This window comes from Callorhinus ursinus, unplaced genomic scaffold, assembly GCF_003265705.2.
Source record: "Callorhinus ursinus isolate GAN/ISIS: 27379988/994484 unplaced genomic scaffold, GSC_fseal_2.0 scaffold10, whole genome shotgun sequence".
NCBI lineage: Eukaryota > Metazoa > Chordata > Mammalia > Carnivora > Otariidae > Callorhinus > Callorhinus ursinus.
The window spans coordinates 76,978,831-77,000,997 of NW_027397072.1; the positions used below are offsets into that span (position 1 = coordinate 76,978,831).

A 22,167-nucleotide genomic window follows, 5' to 3' on the forward strand; every position below is an offset into this window, starting at 1 on the left:
GGTAATTTTGACCCCCAGAGACACTGGGCAATGTCTGGAGACATTTTTGATTGTCCCAACTGGAGAAGAGCTCCGGCATCTAGGGGAGAGAAACCATGGATGTGCTAAACATCCTACAACACAAAGGACAGCCCCCCACAAAAATCAGTCAGCCCAAAATGTCAGTGGTGCCAAGGTCAGGAACCCCTAGTCTAAAGGAAAAGCTATGGATACTTTACATCCCTTGATCCCTCAAAGAAGCAGCCTTGGGATAAAACTGATGCTGAAGATAGCACATCTGAAGGATGGAAAGAATCAGCGTCCATAATGACACCGCTGGTCACAGGCTCATTCTCCCACCAGGTATCCAGTTACACGAACCTTTAACTTCCTATTGGTTAAGCCACTGTCTAATTGGTGTTTCTGTTCCTTGCAGCCAGGAGCATCCTGATAAACTAGGAAAGAAAGAGAGAGGGGAAAAAAGAAAAAACGAGGAGGGATGTGTGTAGACAGAATAATGCCCCACTCTCCCATCCATTCTCCCTTCCAAAGACCCCCACGTCCTAATCCCCAGAATATGTAACTATCATTCTACATGATGAAAAGGACTTGTGGAGGTGTGATTTTACCAAGGGGTTAGAGATGGAGGGATTATCCTGCGTTATCTGAGAGGGTCCAATGTAATCACCAAGGTTCTTATAAGGGAAAGAGGGAGGCAGGAGAGAGGTGTGACAAGGAGAACAGAGGATGGAGTGATGCCCTTTAGCAATGGAGGAAGGGCCTTGAGCCAAGGAATGCAGGTGGCTTCTAGAAGCTGGGAAAGGCAAGGAAAACAGGTTCTTTCCTCAAGCCCCCAGAAAAAGATACAGGCCTGACAATAGTTTGATTTTAGCCCACAAGACCCATTCAGACTTTGGATGTACCGAACTGTAAGATAATAAATGTGTGTCATTGTAAGCCCCACCAGGTTTGTAGTAATTTGTTTTAGCAGCAAGTGGAAACTAATACAGCATGGCAATTGGAAGACAGAAAATAAGATGTCAGGAGTATGTACAAACCTAGCAATAATTATACAAACATGAAAGACTTGATCTCCTTTTCCTAACAGAGGCTCTCAGACTGGAAATTTTTAAACTTAAACGACTGAGCCACCCAGGCACTAAGTAATCTCTACACCCAACATGGGGCACAGACTCACAACCCTGAAATCAAGAGTCACATGCTCTACTGACTGAGCCAGCCATGAGCCCCGTGGCATCTTTTTGATGAATTTACAATACCTGGGGGGGGGGGGGGCACCTGGGTGGCTCAGTTGTTAGGCGTCTGCCTTTGGCTCGGGTCCTGGTCCCAGGGTCCTGGAGTTGAGCCCTGCATAGGGCTCCCTGCTCTGCAGGAAGCCTGCTTCTACCTCTCCCACTCCCCCTGCTTGTGTTCCCTCTCTCGCTGTCTCTCTCTATCAAATAAATAAATAAAATATTTACCAAAAAAAAAAACTTACAATACCTGGGAAATACCCAAACACACAAAGGTATAGCAATATTACTGTCAGACAAAGCTGAAGTCAAGGTGAAAAGAAACTAAGAAGAAATAGCTCATATTGATTAAGAATCACTACAAGAAGAAGGTAAAATAGTCATGAGGCTTTTTACTCTAACAATGCAGATTCAAAATATGTAAAGTAAAATCTACTCAAAGAATAAGGAGAAACTGACCAAAAACTACAGTGGAGACTCTAACATATTTCTCTCAGAAACCAAAATATTAAGTCTTTTTTTTTTAAGATTTTATTTATTTATTTATTTGACAGAGAGAGAGACAACAAGAGAGGGAACACAAGCAGGGGGAGTGGGAGAGGGAGAAGCAGGCTTCCTGCCAATGTGGGACTCCATCCCAGGACCCTGGGATCATGACCTGAGCCGAAGGCAGATGCTTAATGACTGAGCCACCCAAGCACCCCTATCAAGTTGTTTTTAAAAGTAAGGATAATGATGGGGCACCTGGGTGGCTCAGTTGGTTAAGCGACTGACTCTTGATTTTGGCTCAGATCCTGATCTTAGGGTCATGAGATTGAGCCCTTCCTTGGGCTTCATGCTGGGCATGGAGACTGCTTAAGATTCTCTCTCCTTCTCCCTCTGTACCCGCCACCCGGCTCAGTTGCTCTCTCTCTCAAATAATAGTAATAATGATGATGATGATGATGATGATGATGATTTGGGTGACACTGCAGGTTGATCTAACAGAAACATTTAGAACTGCATTCTAAGAGAATACACATTCACAAAGTCGACCACAGGCTAAGCTGCAAAGGAAATATTAACATATCCCTCCACCAAAAATAATACTCAGACCATCTTCACTCACAATAGTGCAATAAAATTAGAAATGAAAAACAGAGTGATAGCCAAACAACAACAACAAAAAACCAACAACAAAAATAAACCAACCATAGGTCTAGAAATTTCAAAACAGATTTCTAAATAATTCAAGAGATAGCAGGCCCAAAGCACAGATTTCCAAGTAACCAATACCATTCATCACCCAGCCCTCTTATTCATCTAAAGCTATCAGTTCTTAAATACTTGCTGAATTACATGAAAGTGTGGGAAAGTGGGAGAGTCAGGGAGGCAAAGACAGACCCAGAAGCTCAGGGAAAGGGATTGGCCAAAGCAACTGGTTCTGTCTATGGAGAGATTGTAGGGATCTGACAGTTATCACCATTCAGGTTCACCAAAGCCTCAAAGCATCTATTGAACGCAGCGACTTGGAGAGGGAGTCACTGGCCATCCAAGGGAGGCCAGAGCAAGGCACCAGGTTCTAAGGAGCTCTGATCCTAGGGCAGATGCTGTTTGCCTCTGATTCCGCAGTGCTAATGAGCTCCTGTGTGCAGAGAGCAGAGGTGGCTACTGCAAGGAGGTAAGGTCTAGAAAATGGAAAAAGCCCACAGCTCCACATGTAGGAGGATTCCAGCCGGCTGTGACTAGACAATGCCAAAACACTGGGATAAAATGGGAACTGTCATTTTTCTGAATACTGGAGTCAAAAGGTGCCCAACACTCAAACCAGGAGGACTGCCAATTGCACAAATGTGATTTTTTTATCTAAATGGTACAAGCTAGAGGGTATAGTTGACAGTGACCAGACAGCAGATTATTTAGCCTGTGTTTAGGGTTCTTTTGGATAATTCAGACCCCGAACATTCTACTTGTGGTCTCAATGATTCAGGTTATTTGACTGCATACATTAAAATACAGGGTAGGGGCACCTGGGTGGCTCAGTCGTTAAGCGTCTGCCTTTGGCTCAGGTCATGATCCCAGAGTCCTGGGATCGAGCCCCCGCATGGGGCTCCCTGCTCAGTGGGAAGCCTGCTTCCCCCTCTCCCACTCCCCCTGTAAAATAAAATAAAATACAGGGTAACTGTCCTTTCCTTTGTACTATGTAACAGAACATGTGTTCTGTGAATTCATTCATGCCTTTATCCGCCCACCTACCCATCCATCCAGGTAACAAACACCCAAAACAAACCTAACCTATCAGGGATCCTTGTTGCTTCACCAGTCGCTGTTTACCTCTCCTCTGGATTACTTACAGAGACAAAGAATATGGTTTGAGTTCTTTGGGTGCCAAGCAATATTCCAGAAAGAAATGCTCAGCAAAAAAGTTCTAAGTAATAACTAAAAAGAAAACGAAGGGCTGGCGAAAGGAGGGTTAGAGATGGGGATGGAGAGGAAACAGGTGGGTCCTCCCAGCAGAGGTGGGTGGCAATCTTCTCGCCTCTCTGACTGGGTTCTGATTTGTGCAGGGTTGAGGGGGGCGGGTCTGTATGTGGGAAGGTGCTGAGAAAACCAGCCCACCCCAGGCTGCAGGGAAGGGGCAAGGGGGGCTGGGAGGGCAGGAGCTGGAGGAGATGAATTTCTTAAACTCTGTACAGTCTGGATTCCCGCGTCAGAGCCTGAGCTGTTTTCCTTCTCCCCACCCCAGCCTCCAACACACGCACATTTTTCCTAAAAATTCTGAGTCCGGAAGGAAGAGAAGAAAACAGGGGTCGGGTTGTCTTGCCCTCCTCCTCGTCCCCACCCGGTTCTCCGATTTCACAGTCGCCCCCCACCCCACCCCACCCCCGCCGCCCCCAGGGTAACCGGGCTGGAAGCCTGGGCACAGGTTTGTCCGCCCACCCCACCCCGGAACCCCGAGATTCCCGAGGGCTGGGACTCCGAGTGCCCGGTTCTTCGTCGGTAAAACTCTCACGAAAGTATCGTGTGACTTGAGTATGTCCCTAAGACACGTCAGGAGCTCAGACAGTGCCGGGCGCTTCGTCGGTGCTCTGTCTGCCGCGGGCAAATGTAGGCGAGGGCCAGGGCCCGTAGTGTGCCCGGTCCCCTCCCCGCTCGCCGCCCTCACCCAGCCTGAGGCCGAGCCAGGCGAGCGGTACTCGCTAAACCTGGGGACTCCGGCCTGACCGCTGTCCTCGTCCGCGGATGGGGACTGACAGCCATCGGGGGCCTATGGTGGCGGCTGTGCAACCCTGGGATGGCTGTGTAGGCATTCCCATTTCTCAGATGAGAAACCGAGGCTTCCGTCCAGGGCCAGCACCTCCGTACTCACGTGCTCGGATTTCCAAACCCGCCTTCCTCCCATCACAGTCTGTCTTCCGGGGCCTCCGCGGGGTCCAGGCGCAAAGTTTGGGGACAGGGGACCGCGCACGCTCTCGGGGAGCCCCGGCACGTGAGGGGGGCTGAGCCCGAACCCGGCGGAAAGCAGGGGCGCCCCCACCCGGCGCCCGCTTCCTCCGCGGAGACCGCGGGGCTGGGCAGGGACAGCCCGGGGCGGCGCGGGGGACGGGCGGCCCGGGACCAAAGTCTGGCAAGGGCTACCGTCGTGGGGGCGGTGCGGGGGGCATTGCCCCGCCCTTTGGCCCCCCGGTCGCCGATTCGATAGGCGGCCAATGGGTGACTGGGCGGATCTGCACCCCTCGGACACCCGCCGGGGCACCTGGCTCCAGAGTGGGCTCCCGGGCTGCCATGGCGCGTCCCGTGAAGGTGAAGACTTGGTTGGAAGAGAACCGAGCCTCCTTCCTGCCCCCGGTCTGCAACAAGCTCCTGTGAGTCCCAGGCACGCCGCCCTCCTCCTGCCCTCTGCGCCCACCTCCCCTCCCCGGTCCGCACCCCTCATCCCTCACCCTCCAGCCCCCAGCTCCTTGACCCAGGAGCCTGCAGAAAGGGGCTGCCACCTTCTTGTGCCTTGGGCGGGGGAGGGGGAGGGGGAGGGCAGGCTGTTCCGGGTTCCCCCACCCTCATCTGTTCCTCTTCCTGATGACTGCCCTGGAGATTGTGACCTTGACTTCTGAAGATGGCTGGGTGACTGAGACTAGGAGAGATACAGATGGCGGGTCACCGCCCTGTCCCCAGGGCTTAGAAATAGCTCTCCAACCCCCCAGTGACAGAAATCTGGGGAGGGTGGTTTTTCTGATGCCCCAGAACTGCAGTAGAACCTGCAGCCAGAGGGTCAAGGGAAGGATCAGCTCCTGTAGGAGGATCTTGATTTCATGCTCTCCCCAGGGTCCTCCTTGCAGGCATACACACTCCCACCAGGCCATCCCTGGCCACCTCTGCCCACAGCACCCAGCAGGGCCCGTGGGGGTCCGCAGCAGTCTTTCTCCAGCAGACCTGGGCCCTCCCCTGTGGCCCCTTCACCTCCCTCCCCTGCCCTGGGCCCCATGGCCGGGCCTGGTGTGCTCCCCAGCTCCTGGCTCACATTGCCAGGTCTGCAGAACACCCCCAACGGCCTGGCACCCCAAACCTACACAACTGCATTGGCACACCTTGACAAGCCAGAGGCCGTGCCCAGTGTTGTTACACCCCCTCACCTAGTCCTCACACTAGCTGCTTGAGGTGGGATTCTAATGAGTGACTGTCCCAGTGTCCCACAGCTAGTATGGGCCCCGGTCCATACTCCAGCCCACGGAAGAGCTTGACTCCCAAGTCCACACTCTTGGTCACGGTGTAGCGCCACCACCGGCTCACAGCCAACGGCCCCCCGCCCCCACTCCAGAGCCTCGTGTCTTCTACCACTGTTGTGGCCCTCACCCCTTTCCTCCACTTCATCCCTGTGCACCCCCAGGGTGCCCCAACAGTGTCTCGCATCTCTCTGCTCCTCTCCAGCCCTCTGGCCACGGCTCTGGGGCCACCCTTGTCACCTCCAGCCTGAGTGGTGCAGGCTGCCCCTGCCTCCAGGCACCCCCCACCCAGGCCTCCGGCTCCGCCCCAGTATCACCATCACAAAGTGCAGGCCCTGCCTTTATTCGTTCAGCAGGTGTTCACTGAGCACTCAGTATATGCCAGGCATTGTTCTGGGCACGGCAGATGCAACCGACAACAAACGACGGTCACTTCCTTGGGGCGCTGACATTCGGGTGAGAGGAAGCGACCAATACGTACAAACAGACAAGGGGTAGAGGCAGGCCGGCATAATGGGCCACAGGGTGGGACAGAGCTGTGGCCCCCCACCCTGTGTTGGCTGGGGCTGTCAGGGAGAGTCTGCCCCAGGCCTCTCCTGGCTCCTGGTGGCTTGCTGGTGACCTTGGCCTTCCTCGGCTGCTGCTGCCTCACCCTGATCTCTGTCCTCATCATCACAGGGCACTCTCCCCATCCGTGTGTCTGTGTCTAAATTCCCCCCTCCTTTTTTTAAAAAAAGATTTTATTTATTATTTGACAGAGAGTGAGAGAGAGAACATAAGTGGTGGGGGGTGGCGGGGAGAAGCAGACTCTCTTTTGAGCAGGGAGCCCAATGCGGGGCTCGATCCCAGGACCCCAGGATCATGACCTGAGCTGAAGGCAGACGCTTACTGACTGGGCCACCCAGGCACCCCTAAATTTCCCCTTTATTTAATAAGGATTAGGGGCTCAGCCTACTCTAGTGTGACCTCACTGTGGCTTAACCAGTTACATCTGCAATGACCCTATTTCCAAATTGGGTCACATTCCTAGGTCTGGGGGTAGGACTTCAACATATGAATTTGGGGGTGAGGGGGCCATATGACACTGCGGTGGGGAGGGGTGAGCAGAGGAGGGGTATGATCTGGCTGATGGGTGGAAACGGTTCTTGAGTGGGCTCGTTCCATAGGTATCTAAATTAGATCCCAGTAAAGTTGATTTAAAAAAAAAAAACTGAGGGCGCCTGGGTGGCTCAGTTGGTTAAGCGACTGCCTTCGGCTCAGGTCATGATCCTGGAGTCCCGGGATCGAGTCCCGCATCGGGCTCCCTGCTCAGCGGGGAGTCTGCTTCTCCCTCTGACCCTGCTCTCTCTCTCTCTCTCTCTCAAGTAAATAAATAAAATCTTTAAAAAATAAATAAATAAATAAATAAATAAATAAATAAATAAATAAATAAATAAATAAAGTGATTTAAAAAAAAAATGGAGGAGCAAAAACAAAACTAAAAAAAAAAAAAAAAACTGGGGCTCCTGGGTGGCTCAGTCTTAGTTAAGCGTCTGCCTTCAGCTCAGGTCATGATCCCAGGGTCCTGGCATCGAGCCCCACATGGGGCTCCCTGCTCAGTGGGGAGCCTGCTTCTTCCTCCTCTCCTTCTGCACCTCCCCACTGCTCATTCTCTCTCTCAAATAAATAAAATCTTAAAAACAAAACAAAACAAAACAAAACATAATGTTAAGTGAAAGAAGCCAGACACAAAAGGCTATATGTTGCTCGGCGGGCAGCCTGCTTCTCCCTCTCCCAGTACCCCCTGCTTGTGTTCCCTCTCTCACTGTCTCTTTCTCTGTCAAATAAATGAATAAAATCTTTAAAAACAAACAAACAAACAAACAAACTTTGAGGCGCCTGACTGGCTTAGTTGGAAGAGCATGTAACTCTTGATCTCAGGGTCTTGAGTTCGAGCCCCACGTTGGGCGCAGAGATTACTTAAATAAAACTTAAAAAAACAAAAACAAAACTTTCCTAGGCTCCCTGGCACCCTTCAGGCCAAGACCAAACTCCTTGGCTGAGCTCTTGAAGCCTGGGGTGACCTCCTTCCGCCTTCTCACCATTGCTCCCCAAGACCACTCCCACTCCCACACCACCAGGCCCCCCAGTGCTTCCAGCCTCAGGGGCTCTGCATCCAGCTTTCCCCTCCACTTCCTTCCCCAAGTGTCTCACAGCTTCAAGCCCGCAGTTTGCGGGGAGCAGAGAGTCTCACGGTCAGACAGCTTGGGAGAGGTGGTTAGATAAAGGTCATCTTACTCCTCCGCTGCCTCTGGCCCAGGAAGCGGTGCCTGCAGTTTGCTCTCCTGTAACTAGAGATCTTGAACAAGGCCCGGGATCCTGGTTGATGAAGCGGTAGATCTGCCACCACCATGCTCCCCACTACTAGGTCAGAGGATGTCGGGGACACACACACAAATCCCCTGAGACACAGATACAGAAAGACGCAGGTACACATATAGTCTCAGGCACGCGCGCGCGTGCGCACACACACACACACACACACACACACACACACACTTGCAGGAGCACAGCCATACTGAGATGAGAAGGGAGGGGGACAAATGTCAGAGACTACAGGGACAGTGTTATAGAAACAGCCTTGTCACTCTCTCAGGTGTACCCAGGCTCCTTCCAGGCCCCCCACGGGCCCGTGCACCCCTCCTGTCCTGTCCCACAAGCTGGTTCAGGACCTCCTCCCCCTCGTCCATTGCAGGCACCAGGAGCAGCTCAAAGTCATGTTCGTCGGGGGCCCCAATGTCAGGAAAGACTACCACATCGAGGAGGGTGAGGAGGTAAGCCTGCTACTGCCCCCTTCTTTAATAGCCCTGGAGGAGGGGGACAATTCCCAAGCAAGAGCCAGAGCCAGTGGACAGGAGGTGTGGGGGGGTGGTCAGCTGGCTGATGGATGAAGGGGGCACTACTGAAATCCCAGGGCAGAACAGCTGCCTGCAAGTTGTGGGCACACAGGGATAGCCCCATCCTCCAGCTCTGCTGCGGGAGCCCCAGGAAAGAGCCCAGGCTCTGTGGGTGTGAGAGGGCGGCTCAGGCCGCTGGGCGTCACCCCCTGGCCATCCATGTGCCAGGTGCGATGCCCTGGTCCCCTCCCCCTCGAATCTGAATATGGGAGACTGGCCTCCCAAATGAGACCCAGATGCCGACAGGGACCTGAGTGCTCCACTCTGGTCCCGGGAGCTGAGTTCTCTGGAAAGGGTTGGAGATGGGAGGTCCCCTCATCTGGAGGGCCCAAGACATATGAGTTCCTGGGGGCTGTTTAACGGAGGGGGAGGGTGGGGGGGGAATTTGTACCAAATACCCTTTTGTACCTTGAATTTTGAACTGTGTTTCTGTACTACCTACCTACCCCAAGATAAATAAACAAAAGTAGAATTAAAAAGAAAAAGATGGGCCCCCTGAAGGAGGGACATAGGTGGGTTTCCAGCTTTCAGGATCTCCGGTGACAAAAGAACAGTAGAGGGAACCAATAACCATCATCGTGGGGGGTCCTGACGCAGGGGTTCAAGGTCCAGAGTCCAGCTTGGTCACCAGCCTCCACCCCCACCCCTGGCCTCCCAGCCACAGCCAGGGCCTGGAGGGAGCACAGGGGAATCACTCACTCGACAAATATTTACAGAGCACCGAGTGGGTGGGGCGGGCAGGGGAGTGAGGACCCTGGGCCAGCAGGGAAAAGCCTCACAGAGCAGGCCAGCTAACCCCTTACCTCTCCCAGCCATCCACTTCTCACCACACCTCACGGGAGACCGTTTTCCTCTGTGGCAAAAATCAGCAGGACTATCCAAAGCTGCCGAGAGAAGACAGGGACACAGGGTTGGATTGGGAGTGGCCACCGTGCCGTGTGGGAGACTAGACGGGTTGTGTGTTTCTCTGCTTGCCTCAGTCAGCCTTAGGCCCCGCCACTTGCCTTCCCAAGGTTTCCACTCTGTTACCCTGGTGTCAGTACCGACCTTTCCTGTCTCACTCCCTTTTGCCTTCCCTTGGCCCCGACTGCCTCTGCCCCACACCCCACTTTTGGGCCTCCCCAAGCTGCTCTGGTAGTGTGGATGGGTGTCCACTGAGGGGTCCAGGCCAAGCCGTGACTCAGCTGAGTGGCTGACGGATGAGAGGACTGACCTGAGTAGGCGGCCCCTCTCAGGAAGGACACTCAGGTGGCTGGGAGGAATTTGGCTAGAAGTGGGTGTGTGCCAGCTTGTTCTCATCCTGGGGCCGGGGAGAGTACCAGCCACAGGCCCTGGGAGGCCACAGGGCTGAGGGTCAGCATCCTCTCTGTGCCTGCCCGTCCTTCCCCAGGCTGTGCATAGGAGTTGTCCACGTTCCTCCCTGGTGAGAGAAAAGGCATCACTGAGCCAAATTGTCATCCTTGCTGAGCTCGGGCTTCTGCAACAGCCCTCGGGTTCCCCAGCTCCACCACCCACCACACAATACTCCCTTTACCCGACTCCTTCTCTTGGGGTGCACAGATGCGAGGGGACCTGGGCTGGGAGTCAGCCAGCCTTGGGCTGAAGGCTCTTCTTCTTACTACCGTGGGATCTCAGGCAGGTAACATCATGCCACCTCTCTGAGCCTGTTTCTATGCAGCACATGGGGACACTGGCCCCTGCCTGCGGGAAGGAGTCAATGTGTATAGAGTGTGCATGTGCACAGAGCTGGGGGCAGAGAAGAGGCTTAATACACACTGGCTCTCTGGACCGCCCCCACCCCTGTAAGGCCTTGCAGGCCAGACTCGGTTTAACATCCGCCTGAGCTGGTACAGTTCGTCTTGTGGCCCCAGCACTCCGGTCTGTAGCATGTGTCAGAGGAGACTGGGGCCTCAGAGCAGGAGTGACAGAACTGCTTATACAGGCCTTCAGGAAATTTCTCAGGTGTCCGTGTCAGAACTCAGGCCAAGGACCTAGAAGAGGGAGGGGGCAGGGGCTGAGTCTGTCTGCCCTCCTGTCCCACAGGTGTTTTACCAGCTAGAGGGCGACATGGTTCTCCAAGTCCTGGAGCGAGGGAAACACCGGGCCGTGACCATTCGGCAGGGAGAGGTGAGTCAGGGACCCAGGGCATGGGAAGGTGAAGGACCAAAGTGCAGGAACCCATGGTCCACTTGTGCTGGCTTTGGTTGGAGTGTGTCCTCCCTGGCTTGTCCTGCCTCCCTTCCTGGCCCTTGGGCACTTCCTCCTGTGAGCTGCCCATCCTCAGCAAGGCCTGACATTTCCTCTGCTTCCGGGCTAGAGGCTAGCAGAGCGGGGGCTGCCGGACCCTGTGGGCCAGCTGGGGAGGCCAGGACACTGCGGGCACCCAGGTCCCTGGAAGGGATTGCAGGCTTGCTAGCACCTTGTCTCCACCACTGCAGATATTCCTCCTGCCCGCTGGGGTACCCCACTCTCCACAGAGGTTTGCCAACACCATGGGACTGGTCATTGAACGGAGGCGGCTGAAAACGGAGCTAGATGGGCTCAGGTAAATGGGCCTTGTCCGGACATCCGGGGCAGAGACAGGGGGCAAGCCACCACAAGTGTGGACTTTACAGATAAGAAGACTGGGCACAGGGAAGTTGAGTTTGCTAGAAGGCAGCCAAGCTGGCATTGTAGAGAAATAGGAAGTGAGGGTCAGGATGGTCTAGATAGGAGTGTGAGTCAGCACCGAGGACGGGACAAACACCGGTGCCACGTGGGGGGCGGCGACTCTTTCCAGAGCTGAGTTCCCAGTGGGCTCCAATCTGTCACCCACTTATTATCTGCTGCAGCCTGTGGCTCCGAGGGACACAGATTTTTCCAAAAGCTAAACTATTTTTTGTATCTTTTAATAAAATTAAAATTTCTCAACAAGTTCCTGAGATCAGGATACTTTGCCCCCATCTCCTGGTACAATGGATTATTTTTTAACGCTTCCCCTTTTTGAAATCAGCGAAGTCATACACATTCAGTCTTGAAGTCAGGAAAAGTAAAAGAAAGCAAATAAAGTTAAAACTATGTCAGGGAGAGGGAAAATGTTATGGAATGCGAATGACATCTCAATAAAATGAAATGAACAATAATAAAGAGAAAACCAAAAAAACCCTGTCATGTTACCATCTAACAAAGCTGTTAACCTTCCATCTTGCCTCTTTTCTATGCATATCTACACCTCACAGCATTGTAGTCTTAGCAAGCATGGGGTTGAACTTTGCTTTTTTTCACTTAAAAATCTCCTGAGCATTCCTTATACTATTCAATGCTTTTCAAAAACACAATGATAATACTAACCTACTGTTGTAGAAACAGATGTCTGGCCTTCAATTCCAAAAGAAATCTTTCCTATGGGGCTTTATGAAGGGAGTTTTTAGTGACAGTGGACAGTGTCCTCAATAACACTTTTTTTTTAAAGATTTTATTTATTCATTTGAGACAGAGAGAATGAGAGAGAGAGAGCACATGAGAGGGGGGAGGGTCAGAGGGAGAAGCAGACTCCCCGCTGAGCGGGAAGCACGATGCGATGCGGGACTCGATCCAGGGACTCCAGGATCATGACCTGAGCCGAAGGCAGTCGCTTAACTAACTGAGCCACCCAGGCGCCCAATAACACTTTTTTTAATCTTATTTTTTTATTTATTAGTTTATTTATTTTAGAGAGAGAGAGCTTGCACATGTGCATGCGGGGGAAGAGGCAGAGGGAGAAGGAGAGAGACAGACTCCATGCCTAGCACGGAGTCAAATGCAGGGCTCAATCTCATGACCCTGAGATCATGACCTGAGCCAAAATCAAGAATCCATTGATTCAGCTGGGTGGCTGAGCCACCCAGGCACCCCGTCCTCAGTAACATTTTTACAGCAAACTCAATAACAGATTTCATCTGGCTGCTTTTGACCTTTTTTTTTAAGACTATTTTTAAATAATCTCTACACCCAATATGGGGCTCAAACTCACAACCCCGAGATCAAGAGTTTCAGGCTCTACTGACTGAGCCAGCTAGGCGCCCCTGGCTGCTTTTGACCCTTAATAAAAGCCAGGGATTTGGTGCCTGCGTGGCCCAGTTGGTTAAGTGTCTGCCTTCAGTTCAGGTCACGACCCCCGAGTTCTGGGATCAAGCCCCGCATTGGGCTCCCTGCTAAGTGGGGAGTCTGCTTCTTCCTCTGCTCCTCCCCCTCTCACTCTCTTTCAAATGGAAAAATAAAATCTTAAAAAAAAAAAAGCCAGGGACTCAACTTTAAAAATGCCACTCTGAAGGCAAGCTTTCTGGTGTCCAGCTCCGTCCCGGGATAGAACTTAGGATGAGCTGTGTGTCTATAAACCATGTCCCATAAGCAGGACCACTTCTCTTTTTTGGGAGAACCTGAAAAGGACAAAGCGGGCCTGGTCCTGGGAGCTGAGCCTGAGGATTAGACATTCAGTCAACAAAAGAGCTGCACACACCAGGGGCCTGAGGCCCGAGCTCACTGAGCCGGGCTGGGGCTTGGGTGGGCTTCCGAGAGTCTCGGAGAGGCTGTGTGTACACGCACGTGGACTTTCCTCCGGAGAAGAGGCCCAGGCCTTTGCTCCAATTCTCAAAGGCATCCATGACCCCTGAAGGAGCAGGACAGCTCATCTGGGGGGTATCTTCTGCATGTTGGTTCCGTAAGTTTCCTTGTGCAGGCCCTGTCGGCTTCAGCTTCCTCTCTGGGAAAATGAAGACACTTGTTACTGATTTTTTGTCTGTGTTTCTAAGACTGTCTCGAGTCCGTCCAGCACCTGCCACTCACAGGCTGTGTAATCTCTGCGACGTTACCCAGCTTCTCCGAGCCTCAGAGTTCTATCCACTTTGTAAATGGTTGTTTGGGGAACCAGGAATGCTAATGAGGTCGATAATAGCCCCCTGACTTTGGGGCACATAGTGCTTCTGGGAGAGCCAGGGGTGGGTGAGTGAGCGTTGGACACTAGGTTGCGCTAACGGGGTGAAGTGGCGGCCAGCTCTGTGGGGCTAGCCAGGCTCCAGACTTCCACAAGCAGAGCCGCCCAGAGGCTACCCAGGTGGGGAGCTGGATTACCTGTCCTTTGCTCTGGCAGGTACTACATGGGTGACACCACGGACGTCCTGTTTGAGAAGTGGTTCTACTGCAAGGACCTTGGCACACAGTTGGCCCCCATCATCCAGGAGTGAGCCCCAGCCCAGTCCCTGCCGCTTGCTCTCTGAGGCCCCCTGCTCTGGCTGGGGAGGACAGATCCACCCAGCAGTGCCCACCACACTGGAGCCAGCGTGCCTGGGATGTGGGGGGAAAGTCTGCCCCTCCCAGGGTGGGAGGGCCTGGGCTGGAAGGGAGGGGAGGGTGGCCCTCCATCGAGTTGTGTAGGGCCCCATGAGAGTGTGGGCTCCTGCACCTAAGAGCGTATGAGTGTGTGTACCTGTGTGTCCCTGGCCGCTCATTTGGGAATGCTGGCCACTCGTACTCCTCCGCATTTCTCCCTGCAGGTTCTTCAGCTCTGAGCAGCACAAAACAGGAAAGCCCATCCCTGGTGAGCCCCCCGGGGAACCGCCTTTCTCCCTCCCTCTCTGCTTTCCCAGAGTAGAATGGGTCTTGGTCCAGAGTACCAGTCTCCTTTTGAGTTCTCTGCCCAGTGCTCAAGGTACGAGACAATGGCACCAAATAATGTCCCCCACGTGGCTGCTTGGTGCTCGAGCTGGATCCAGAGCCTATCCTGGTGATTCAGAGCTGGGAGCCCTGGGCCTGCTGAGGCTCTGGGCGGGCCAGGCCAGAGGCCACTGACATAGCTATGCTGTGGGCGCAGACCAGCTGCTCCAGGAACCGCCATTCCCCCTGAGCACACGATCTGTCATGGAGCCCATGTCCCTGGAGGCCTGGCTGGATGGCCACCGCAGACAGCTGCAGGCAGGCACACCCCTCAGCCTGTTTGGGGACACCTATGAGACACAGGTAATGAGGCCCTGGGCCACCCAGGGCATCTACCCAGCAGCCCTAGGAGATGGGAACTAATCACCCACACATGCGCACGTGCACACACACACACACACACACACAGAGTTTCAGAGGTTGTGACACAAACAGAGGTCTTCCTGTTTCCTCCCTGAGGAGTGGAGTCTATGTGGTCTCAAGCAGTCTTTCTTTGCCTTCAGAGTAGGGGGTTGCCCCATACACTGACCGATTCCTGGGGGTCTAGAGTTATCCTTCTACTAGGAATTCCTGAACTTTTGGCCAGTCTCAGCCTGGGGACCCGGAAGGAGGAGAGGTGCCTGGGGGTGAGGGTTGGGTGGAGAGGTGCACGGAGAGAGACCCACCCAAACAAAGTTGGCCTTCTTTCATTCAGCATTTGTTGAATGCCTATGATGTTTCAGGCTTTGGTAGGAGAAAAAGAGTCACTTCCTCAAAGAGTGTATGGTCTGATAAACAGACAAGTTAATCAACAATTACCACAATCAGGTGGTATGTTATTTGGTAAAGAAGATTCAGGAAGCCATAGGACAATGAAGGAGGAACCCAGGCTGGGAGGGAAGTCAGGGAAGACTTCTTAGAGGAGGTGACGTGTAAGCTGCATTTTAAAGCAAATATAGGAGTTTGCAAAAGGAAGAAAGGGAGGCTGAGAGAGCATTCCAGGTAAGGGAAAAGCATGGGTAAAGGCATGGAAGCTTGCAATAGCCTGGCACTGCAAGTAGCTGAAATTGGCAGGAGCCAGGGCAGGGGAGTGGGGGCAGGAAGCACAATGGCTGGATGGCAGGAGTAGCAGGCAGTGCCCAGGTCCTGACAGGTCTCCTGGGCTGGACAAGGTACAAGGCTTGGGCTTGCTTGTCCTTTACAGTTTGCCATGGGCGCATACGTTGCAGTTTGAATCAGACACCCTCGTGGAGGGATGCTCCCTGGGTACACACCTGCCCTGAAAGTTCTGGCCTGCAGACACCTGAGCTTACACAGGGCCGTGAAAACAGGGGCACGCCACAAAGCCCCTCCCAGCCCAACACGGCAATAGCATTCGGCATCGAGCTGGCCTCCCAGTGCTGCCTTCTGCCACGTGCACACGCCTGTTCCCACCTGCTTCAGTTTATGCCAACAGATATCTACTGAGTCCCGCTCTGGGCCAGCAGGAGCGAGGCCTGCACAGTCGCTGCTGGGCTGATGCAGGTCAAAAAGCCTCGTCCCCTCCCATCTCCCTCCTCCTCCTCAGGCCAGAATCCCATGGAAGAAGGCAGGTGGGCACTCTTTGGGGAGCTCTGTGTGTGATACACGAGTCCACGCTAAGCCGTGCACACATGAGTGTGTGTGTCCCGAGCGTGCCCCTGGCAGTCATGCCTTCATATGGGTCAGCAGTCGTGGGCATGGGCGGCCGAGGCATCCGATGCACATGTGCGTGTGAAGGGCAGGCAGGCGTGGTCCTGGACGGCGGGCAGCACTGCTCAGCAGGGAGGCAGCAGGGAGGCTCGCGGCCTGGCAGCCTTCCCCTCCAAGTCCTGGTCTTGGCCCTACACATGAAGATAAGGCTGTGCCTGGTGCTGCAGGCCTAGCGTCTGGGGGGCAGGTTCAAGGCCATCTCCTGTGTGGGGCAGAAGCACCAGAAAGATGTATGTCGCTTCCTGCCAGGTGATCGTCCATGGACAAGGCAGCAGCGAAGGCCCGAGACAGGACGTGGATGTGTGGCTGTGGCAGTTGGCAAGTGGGGCCCCTGGCAGAGGGTGGCACATCCTCCTGCCCATGGGGACCAGGTTGCTCCTGGGCCTTGGACGCCCAGAGCCTGGAGTGGCTCCCAGGGCCTCCTTGCCAAGGCAGACTCAGGGACCCCTGGACAGGTGTTGAGGCCCAACGGCCTCCATTCCCATTCTCCTGCTCCTCTTTCCCAGGAGGGCTCCTCTGTGGTGACAGTGGGGCAACAGCACCTGAGCCTGGCCCCGGATGACAGCCTTCTGGTGCCAGCCGGGAACGCGTGAGTGCACGGGAGGACTTTTCCCCCGCCAAGCTGTGGGACCACCCTCCTTCCCCTGGGATCCTCAGGGCCCACCTGTCTGACCCCAGCCCACCCGTGTCTCCACAGGTACACCTGGGAGCAAGGGCAGGGCTCTGTGGCCCTGGCTGTGACCCAGGACCCCGCCCGCAAGAAGCCCCTGGGCTGATCCTCTGGGTGCAGCCCGAAGCAGTGCCTCCCTCCCCCACATAACTCCCCTGCCGGCTCTGCTTCTGGATGTACCACTGCTGAGCCACTCTGTGTCCCCGGAACTGGGCCCTCGACATCGCCATCCACCCTCCTGTCCTCTCGGCCGAGATGCCAGGCTCTTGGGGGGATGGTGGTGCCCCTTCTCCTCTAACAGCCCTCTGTCCACTGCCCTGCACAGTCTGCTCCTTGATGGAGGCCAGACTACCTCTCCATTCCTCTGTCCCCACAGGCCCAGCGCAGCACCTGCCTGCTACCCAGAGGGCCCTCAATAAAGGCTTCCGGGTAGACAAACGCCTGTATGTCTGCATGCACACAGGCTGTCATGGATGGCCGACCCCCTGTACTCCTGTGACTCGTGTGTGTGTGTATGTGTGTGTGTGTGGTGTGTTGGGGGCACCAGGTGCACGTAGATGTGTGGACAGTCTGTTAGTGGGCGTCCCTACTCGTAAAGGGGCTCTCTTCACTGTGTGTGTGTGGCCCATCCATTCTCACTCCTGTGCTCGTCCTGGGGACAGGGTTCATATCGTCCCTCCGCCTCTTGAATCTTTCCCGCTTACTCTTTTTACATGACTTTTAAAAAATAGCGTCTGTTGGGTTTTTTCTCCCCAGTAACAAGTGATGTGTACTAATCATAGAAAACAAAAATACTTAAAAAGCCAAGATCCACCACTCAGAATTAGCCACGGTTAGCAGATGAAGATCACAATAACGCTCCCCCCGCCGCTACGTACAGGCGCCGTGTCCAAAGACTCAGAAGGCTCCTGGGTGCTCTGCGGAGTCCAGGAGTGCCGGGAACCCTAGAAGCAGCCGTGGGTAGAGACAAAACCCAGAACCTACAGCGGAGACCAGAGCCCGGTTTCCTGGGACTTCAGTGAGAAGTCCAGAAGGGGTTGCAGGTGGGGGTAATCAAAGTGGGGTCTGGATGGAACAGGTCCCTGGTTAGGGTCAAAGCTTCCTCTGGAAAACGTGGACTCTAACCCCTGCCTTCCCCCACTGCGGCCCACTGTTTTGATTCGCTCCACCATCTGTTTTGAAAGCAGATGGGAACCTGGCTTTGCTGAAAGGGTTTCCACCCCAGGGCCTGTGCCCACCTCTCTACCCCTAAGGCTTTCCTCTCCCACCAGCCAAGAAGAAACACTGGCAGCCTCCCCCACAAACTCACACAGTCCAGGAGGTGAAGCCAGAGGCTAGTCCAAACGTGGGCCACAGCAGGGTATTGCTCTGATCCCCCAGGAGAGAACACGGGGAATGTCCCGCAGAGGCGCCCCCTGCACAGGGCCAGGCGGCCAGGAGAAGACGAGCTTGTCCCTAGTGCCCAGGACAGACCTAACCTGAGAAAATAACAAAAATGAGATCTTCTGTTTTTCTGAACATTGGCTCCGTGCTAGGGAGTTCCCTGAGAGGTTTGGCAAACAAGCGGCTGTTTCCAAACAAGGCCTGTCTGCATTCAAAGCTCAGGCTGGTGGTCTCACCACCCAGCACCCTGGGGTCACAGCCTCTTACGGCCTGTCTCCCTCAGCCTTGGCCAGATGAGAGCCCAGGACAGAGGTGAGAGAGGCCTGGAGGTTCTGAGAAAGAGAGGCCAATGGCCACTGTGTCTGAAGCCCCGAGGCCTAGGCAGAGTTGGCACGCACGCACCCTGCTGACCGTAGCCAGCCGGCAAGGGCGGGTGTCAGATCCTGCAGCCCGGAGCCGCAGGCTCCCTCGGCACTGTCCCACGTCAGGAGGAGTCCAAGGCCCCAGGGGCTCCTGAGAACACCACGCAGTAGAGGAGCAGGAAAACCTTGCCTGAAGACAGCCCGGAATCTACTGCCCTGTCTGTGGTGAATGCTGGGTGCAGATGGAGTGGGGCGGACAGTGGACAGGGTATCTTGAAGGCTCTGAGGATTGTTCTGTCTGGGGGAGGAGCCCAGTTTCTACTGGCAGGGGAGCTCTCTGCGTGTGGGAGGTATTTCGTGGGGTACATGGACTTTGGACCATCGGGAATTGGGGATGGCAGGGCACAAACAGGCTTATGCCACAAGGCCATGAGCACGTGGTTAAGGTATTGGCTGGAATCCCCACCTCCCTCTCCGGGGACAACGTCCTGTTAGCTCCACACTCCCTGCTTCCAGAGCTGGTGGGGGCAGGGAGGCAGCCACCCAGTCTGTACAAGGGGGTTTACAGGGTGGCCTGCATGACCCTGAGAGCTATGGGTTGCCAGGACCAGCTCCGGCCTTCGGGCAAGCAAACGTCTGAGCCCTCGGCGCTGTGGACACTCTTCCCCTCCTCACCCCAGCTGGGCCTTCCTCCCACTTCAGGTTCTCCCTGGGCCTCCGTCTCACCCCTGCCAAGCCCTGCTCTCCTCCTGTGCCAGGGGCAGCCCAGACTCCCCCCACTCCCTTCAGAGACCTCGCAGCCAGGTCACTCAGTGTGGGGGCAGGGGAAGGGGCGGGAGGGCTGCAGGGTTCCCCTTTGGCTGGGTGTTTCTCAGTGGCTGCAAGGATGCTGATAAAAACCCCAGGATATTGAGTCATCATGGTGACTAGCTGGTAGTGAGCATCATTCCACTCTGCCCTGAACACTCTTGCAGGGGTAGAAAGCTCGAAGGGGTAGAAAGGGGTAGAAAGCTGGAAACTTCTCTCATGGAATCTCATAACCTGAGCTCTTCCTCTCCCCTCCTTTCTCTCCCTCCCTCTGCTCTCCCTGCCTCCCTCCCCACCTCCCTCCCTCCCTTCCTCTCCTCCTCTTCTTCAGCCTTCACCACAGACTTGGGGACCACCAGAGAGGCCACGGTTTCCTGCTTCCCAGCCTTCTCCCCCACCGTGTCTGCCCTCCTAGCGCCGATCCTGGGTATGGAGTTCGTCCTGGGCCTGGTGGGGAACAGCTTGGCACTCTTCATCTTCTGCTTCCACACGCGGCCCTGGACGTCAAACACGGTTTTCCTGGTCAGCCTGGTCATTGCCGACTTTCTCCTGATCATCAACCTGCCCCTTCGCGTGGACTACTACTTCCTGCAGGAGCACTGGCGCTTTGGGGCCACCGCCTGCAAGCTCAACCTCTTCATGCTGTCCACCAACCGCTCGGCCAGTGTGGTCTTCCTCACGGCTGTTGCACTCAACCGCTACCTGAAGGTGGTGCGGCCCCACCACGTGCTGAGCCGGGCCTCCGTGTGGGCGGCCGCCAGGGTGGCCGGGGGGCTCTGGGCCAGCATCCTGCTCCTCAACGGGCACCTGCTCCTGGCTGCCTATACCGACGGCTCCTGCCTCAGTTACCAGCTGAGCACGAGGTCCTCGGCCTCACTCCACTGGCACCAGGCCCTGTTCATGCTGGAATTCTTCCTGCCGCTGGCCCTCATCCTCTTTGCCATTGTGAGCATTGGGCTCACGATCCGGCGCCGCAGCCTGGGGGGGCAGGCGGGCCCGCAGAGAGCTGTGCGTATGCTGGCCACCGTGGTGGCCGTCTACACCGTCTGCTTCTTGCCCAGCATCGTCTTCGGCATGGCTTCCATGGTGGCCTTCTGCCTGCATGCCTGCCACGCCCTCGACCTCTGCACACAGCTCTTCCACGGCTCCCTGGCCATTACTTACCTCAACAGTGTCCTGGACCCTGTGCTCTACTGCTTCTCGAGCCCCAACTTCCTCCACCAGGTCCAGGCCCTGCTGGGCCTCAGCCAGGGCCGTCAGGGCCCAGCCAGTGATGAGAGCTCCTACCAGCCCTCCAACCCGGCACCGGGAGGCCTCTGGGAAGGCGCAGGCTGCAGAGAAGCTGCAGGTGGAGGTCTCGCTGGAGGGCCCGCTCAAGTAAGGAGGCCCCTCCCGAGACTGGGGGTTCACAGGGCCGCAGGAGGAAGGACGGCCGGGCTCTGACCTGGAGGGAAAATGTTGCCAGCACAGGGTGCCTCAACCAGCGGGACATCTGCAGGAGCCAGGTGGGTGGCAGGGGAAGGAAAGGGTCTTGACCTTACACAGCAGTGTGTCCCAGATGACATCCCCAGAGCACAGGAAAGAGCCCGACGGCAGGTGGAGACAGGCAGGGGCTGTGACAGCTCCCCTCCAGACAAAGGGCCACCCAGCAGCCCAGTCCAGGAGCCAGAATGTGAGGACTGAGAGCACAAGTCTTGCTTTGGAGATTGGACAGCCACATTTTCTGTCATCTCTAACTTGTCCCTTTCAATGCTAATAAACTTCCTTTTGAAAATGCAAGTTTGCCTCAGCTGTTCTAAGGAAAACCCAATAAATGTCTTCAGGCCCATCTGGCCCTGGGGTCAATGGGGTTCAAAGCGAGTGCCCCAAGAGGAAGGGAAACACTGGGGACAGAGTGAGGAAGCCACCCAGGGCACCATCCTTCCATATTGCTCCTGGAGGACGGCAGTATCCTTCTAGGCAGAATGCTTCTCCGCGTCATAGGAAGGGCAGCTCCTCTGGAGCCCTGGGAGACCCCTGTTCCTCTCTGGCCTTCAGCTCCCCTTCTGCAGTCTTTGAGTTCTTGCCCAGCGCACCAAGGATTCAGCGCTGCCCTCCATCCAGGTCAGGCTCCTGGCTCAGCTCGGGCTTCCTCCCACGGCTTTCCTCAGCCCCAAGTACCCTTCCCCGGCTTTGGAACCTGGGGTGACAGTAACCTGAGCAGGCCAGGACCCCAGCTAAGGGCAGGAGCCTGAGTCACAGGGCTTGCTCATGGTGCTCTGCCAGGACAAAAGCCATCTTGCCTACCTCTATTCCTTTGTTCTGCTCAGTATGCCTGTGGTCAGGGTCAAACCCTCTGGGTTAACCCATCTGTTGTCCCCCAGGCACAAGGTGTATACCTGGCATGAATTTGGGGGTTTTTTTGGAGGGGAGGGCGGGGGGCAGAGGGGTCGTGGTTAGCCCTTCTGTCCACAGGGGAAGTCACTGACTAGTAGCTGCTTTTAGGACAAATTCCTAAAATACTTGTGCAGACCCAATCTGCATTTTCTACTCCAATCTCCTAACTTTTGGAAAACAAGAAGTTTTCTAATCTGGGTTGGGGGAGGGTGAGGCAGAGCCTTCAAGTCTTTTCAAAGGGCTACTTAGAGGTCAGTAAGGTCCCGAACGTGCACCACCTGAACCCCACGTGCCCCCAACCCTGGCCACCTCAGGAAAATG

At 55.1% G+C, this 22,167-nt stretch overlaps 2 protein-coding genes and 1 long non-coding RNA gene across 5 annotated transcripts in view; 2 read left to right on the top strand and 1 right to left on the bottom strand.

Moving 5' to 3' along the window:
- The window catches only part of LOC112821644 (uncharacterized), a 39,565-nt gene extending 34,853 nt beyond the window's left edge, over positions 1 to 4,712 (bottom strand). For both annotated transcript variants that reach the window (XR_012379843.1, XR_003207509.2), the window contains exon 1: positions 4,582 to 4,712. This is a non-coding gene — a long non-coding RNA (uncharacterized lncRNA). The remainder of the gene's footprint in view (positions 1 to 4,581) is intronic.
- A 235-nt stretch (positions 4,713 to 4,947) lies between these two features.
- On the top strand, positions 4,948 to 17,356 carry HAAO (3-hydroxyanthranilate 3,4-dioxygenase). 2 transcript variants are annotated; one of them, XM_025868927.2, is made up of 10 exons: positions 4,948 to 5,077; positions 8,667 to 8,745; positions 10,912 to 10,995; positions 11,307 to 11,413; positions 13,976 to 14,065; positions 14,379 to 14,422; positions 14,696 to 14,841; positions 16,498 to 16,566; positions 16,755 to 16,837; positions 16,946 to 17,356. In XM_025868927.2, exons 1-10 carry the CDS (start codon positions 4,998 to 5,000, stop codon positions 17,022 to 17,024), a joined length of 861 nt encoding a protein of 286 aa, XP_025724712.1. In that variant the 5' UTR covers positions 4,948 to 4,997; the 3' UTR covers positions 17,025 to 17,356. The 2 variants fall into 2 exon arrangements, with proteins under 2 accessions (XP_025724712.1, XP_025724713.1); XM_025868928.2 differs by lacking the exon at positions 13,976 to 14,065.
- Positions 17,357 to 17,448: 92 nt separating this feature from the next.
- OXER1 (oxoeicosanoid receptor 1) lies at positions 17,449 to 21,249 on the top strand. The gene is made up of 2 exons (XM_025868926.2): positions 17,449 to 17,961; positions 19,802 to 21,249. The coding sequence occupies exon 2, from the start codon at positions 19,900 to 19,902 to the stop codon at positions 20,911 to 20,913; it is 1,014 nt and encodes a 337-aa protein (XP_025724711.1). The 5' UTR covers positions 17,449 to 17,961; positions 19,802 to 19,899; the 3' UTR covers positions 20,914 to 21,249.
- Positions 21,250 to 22,167: the final 918 nt, after the last annotated feature.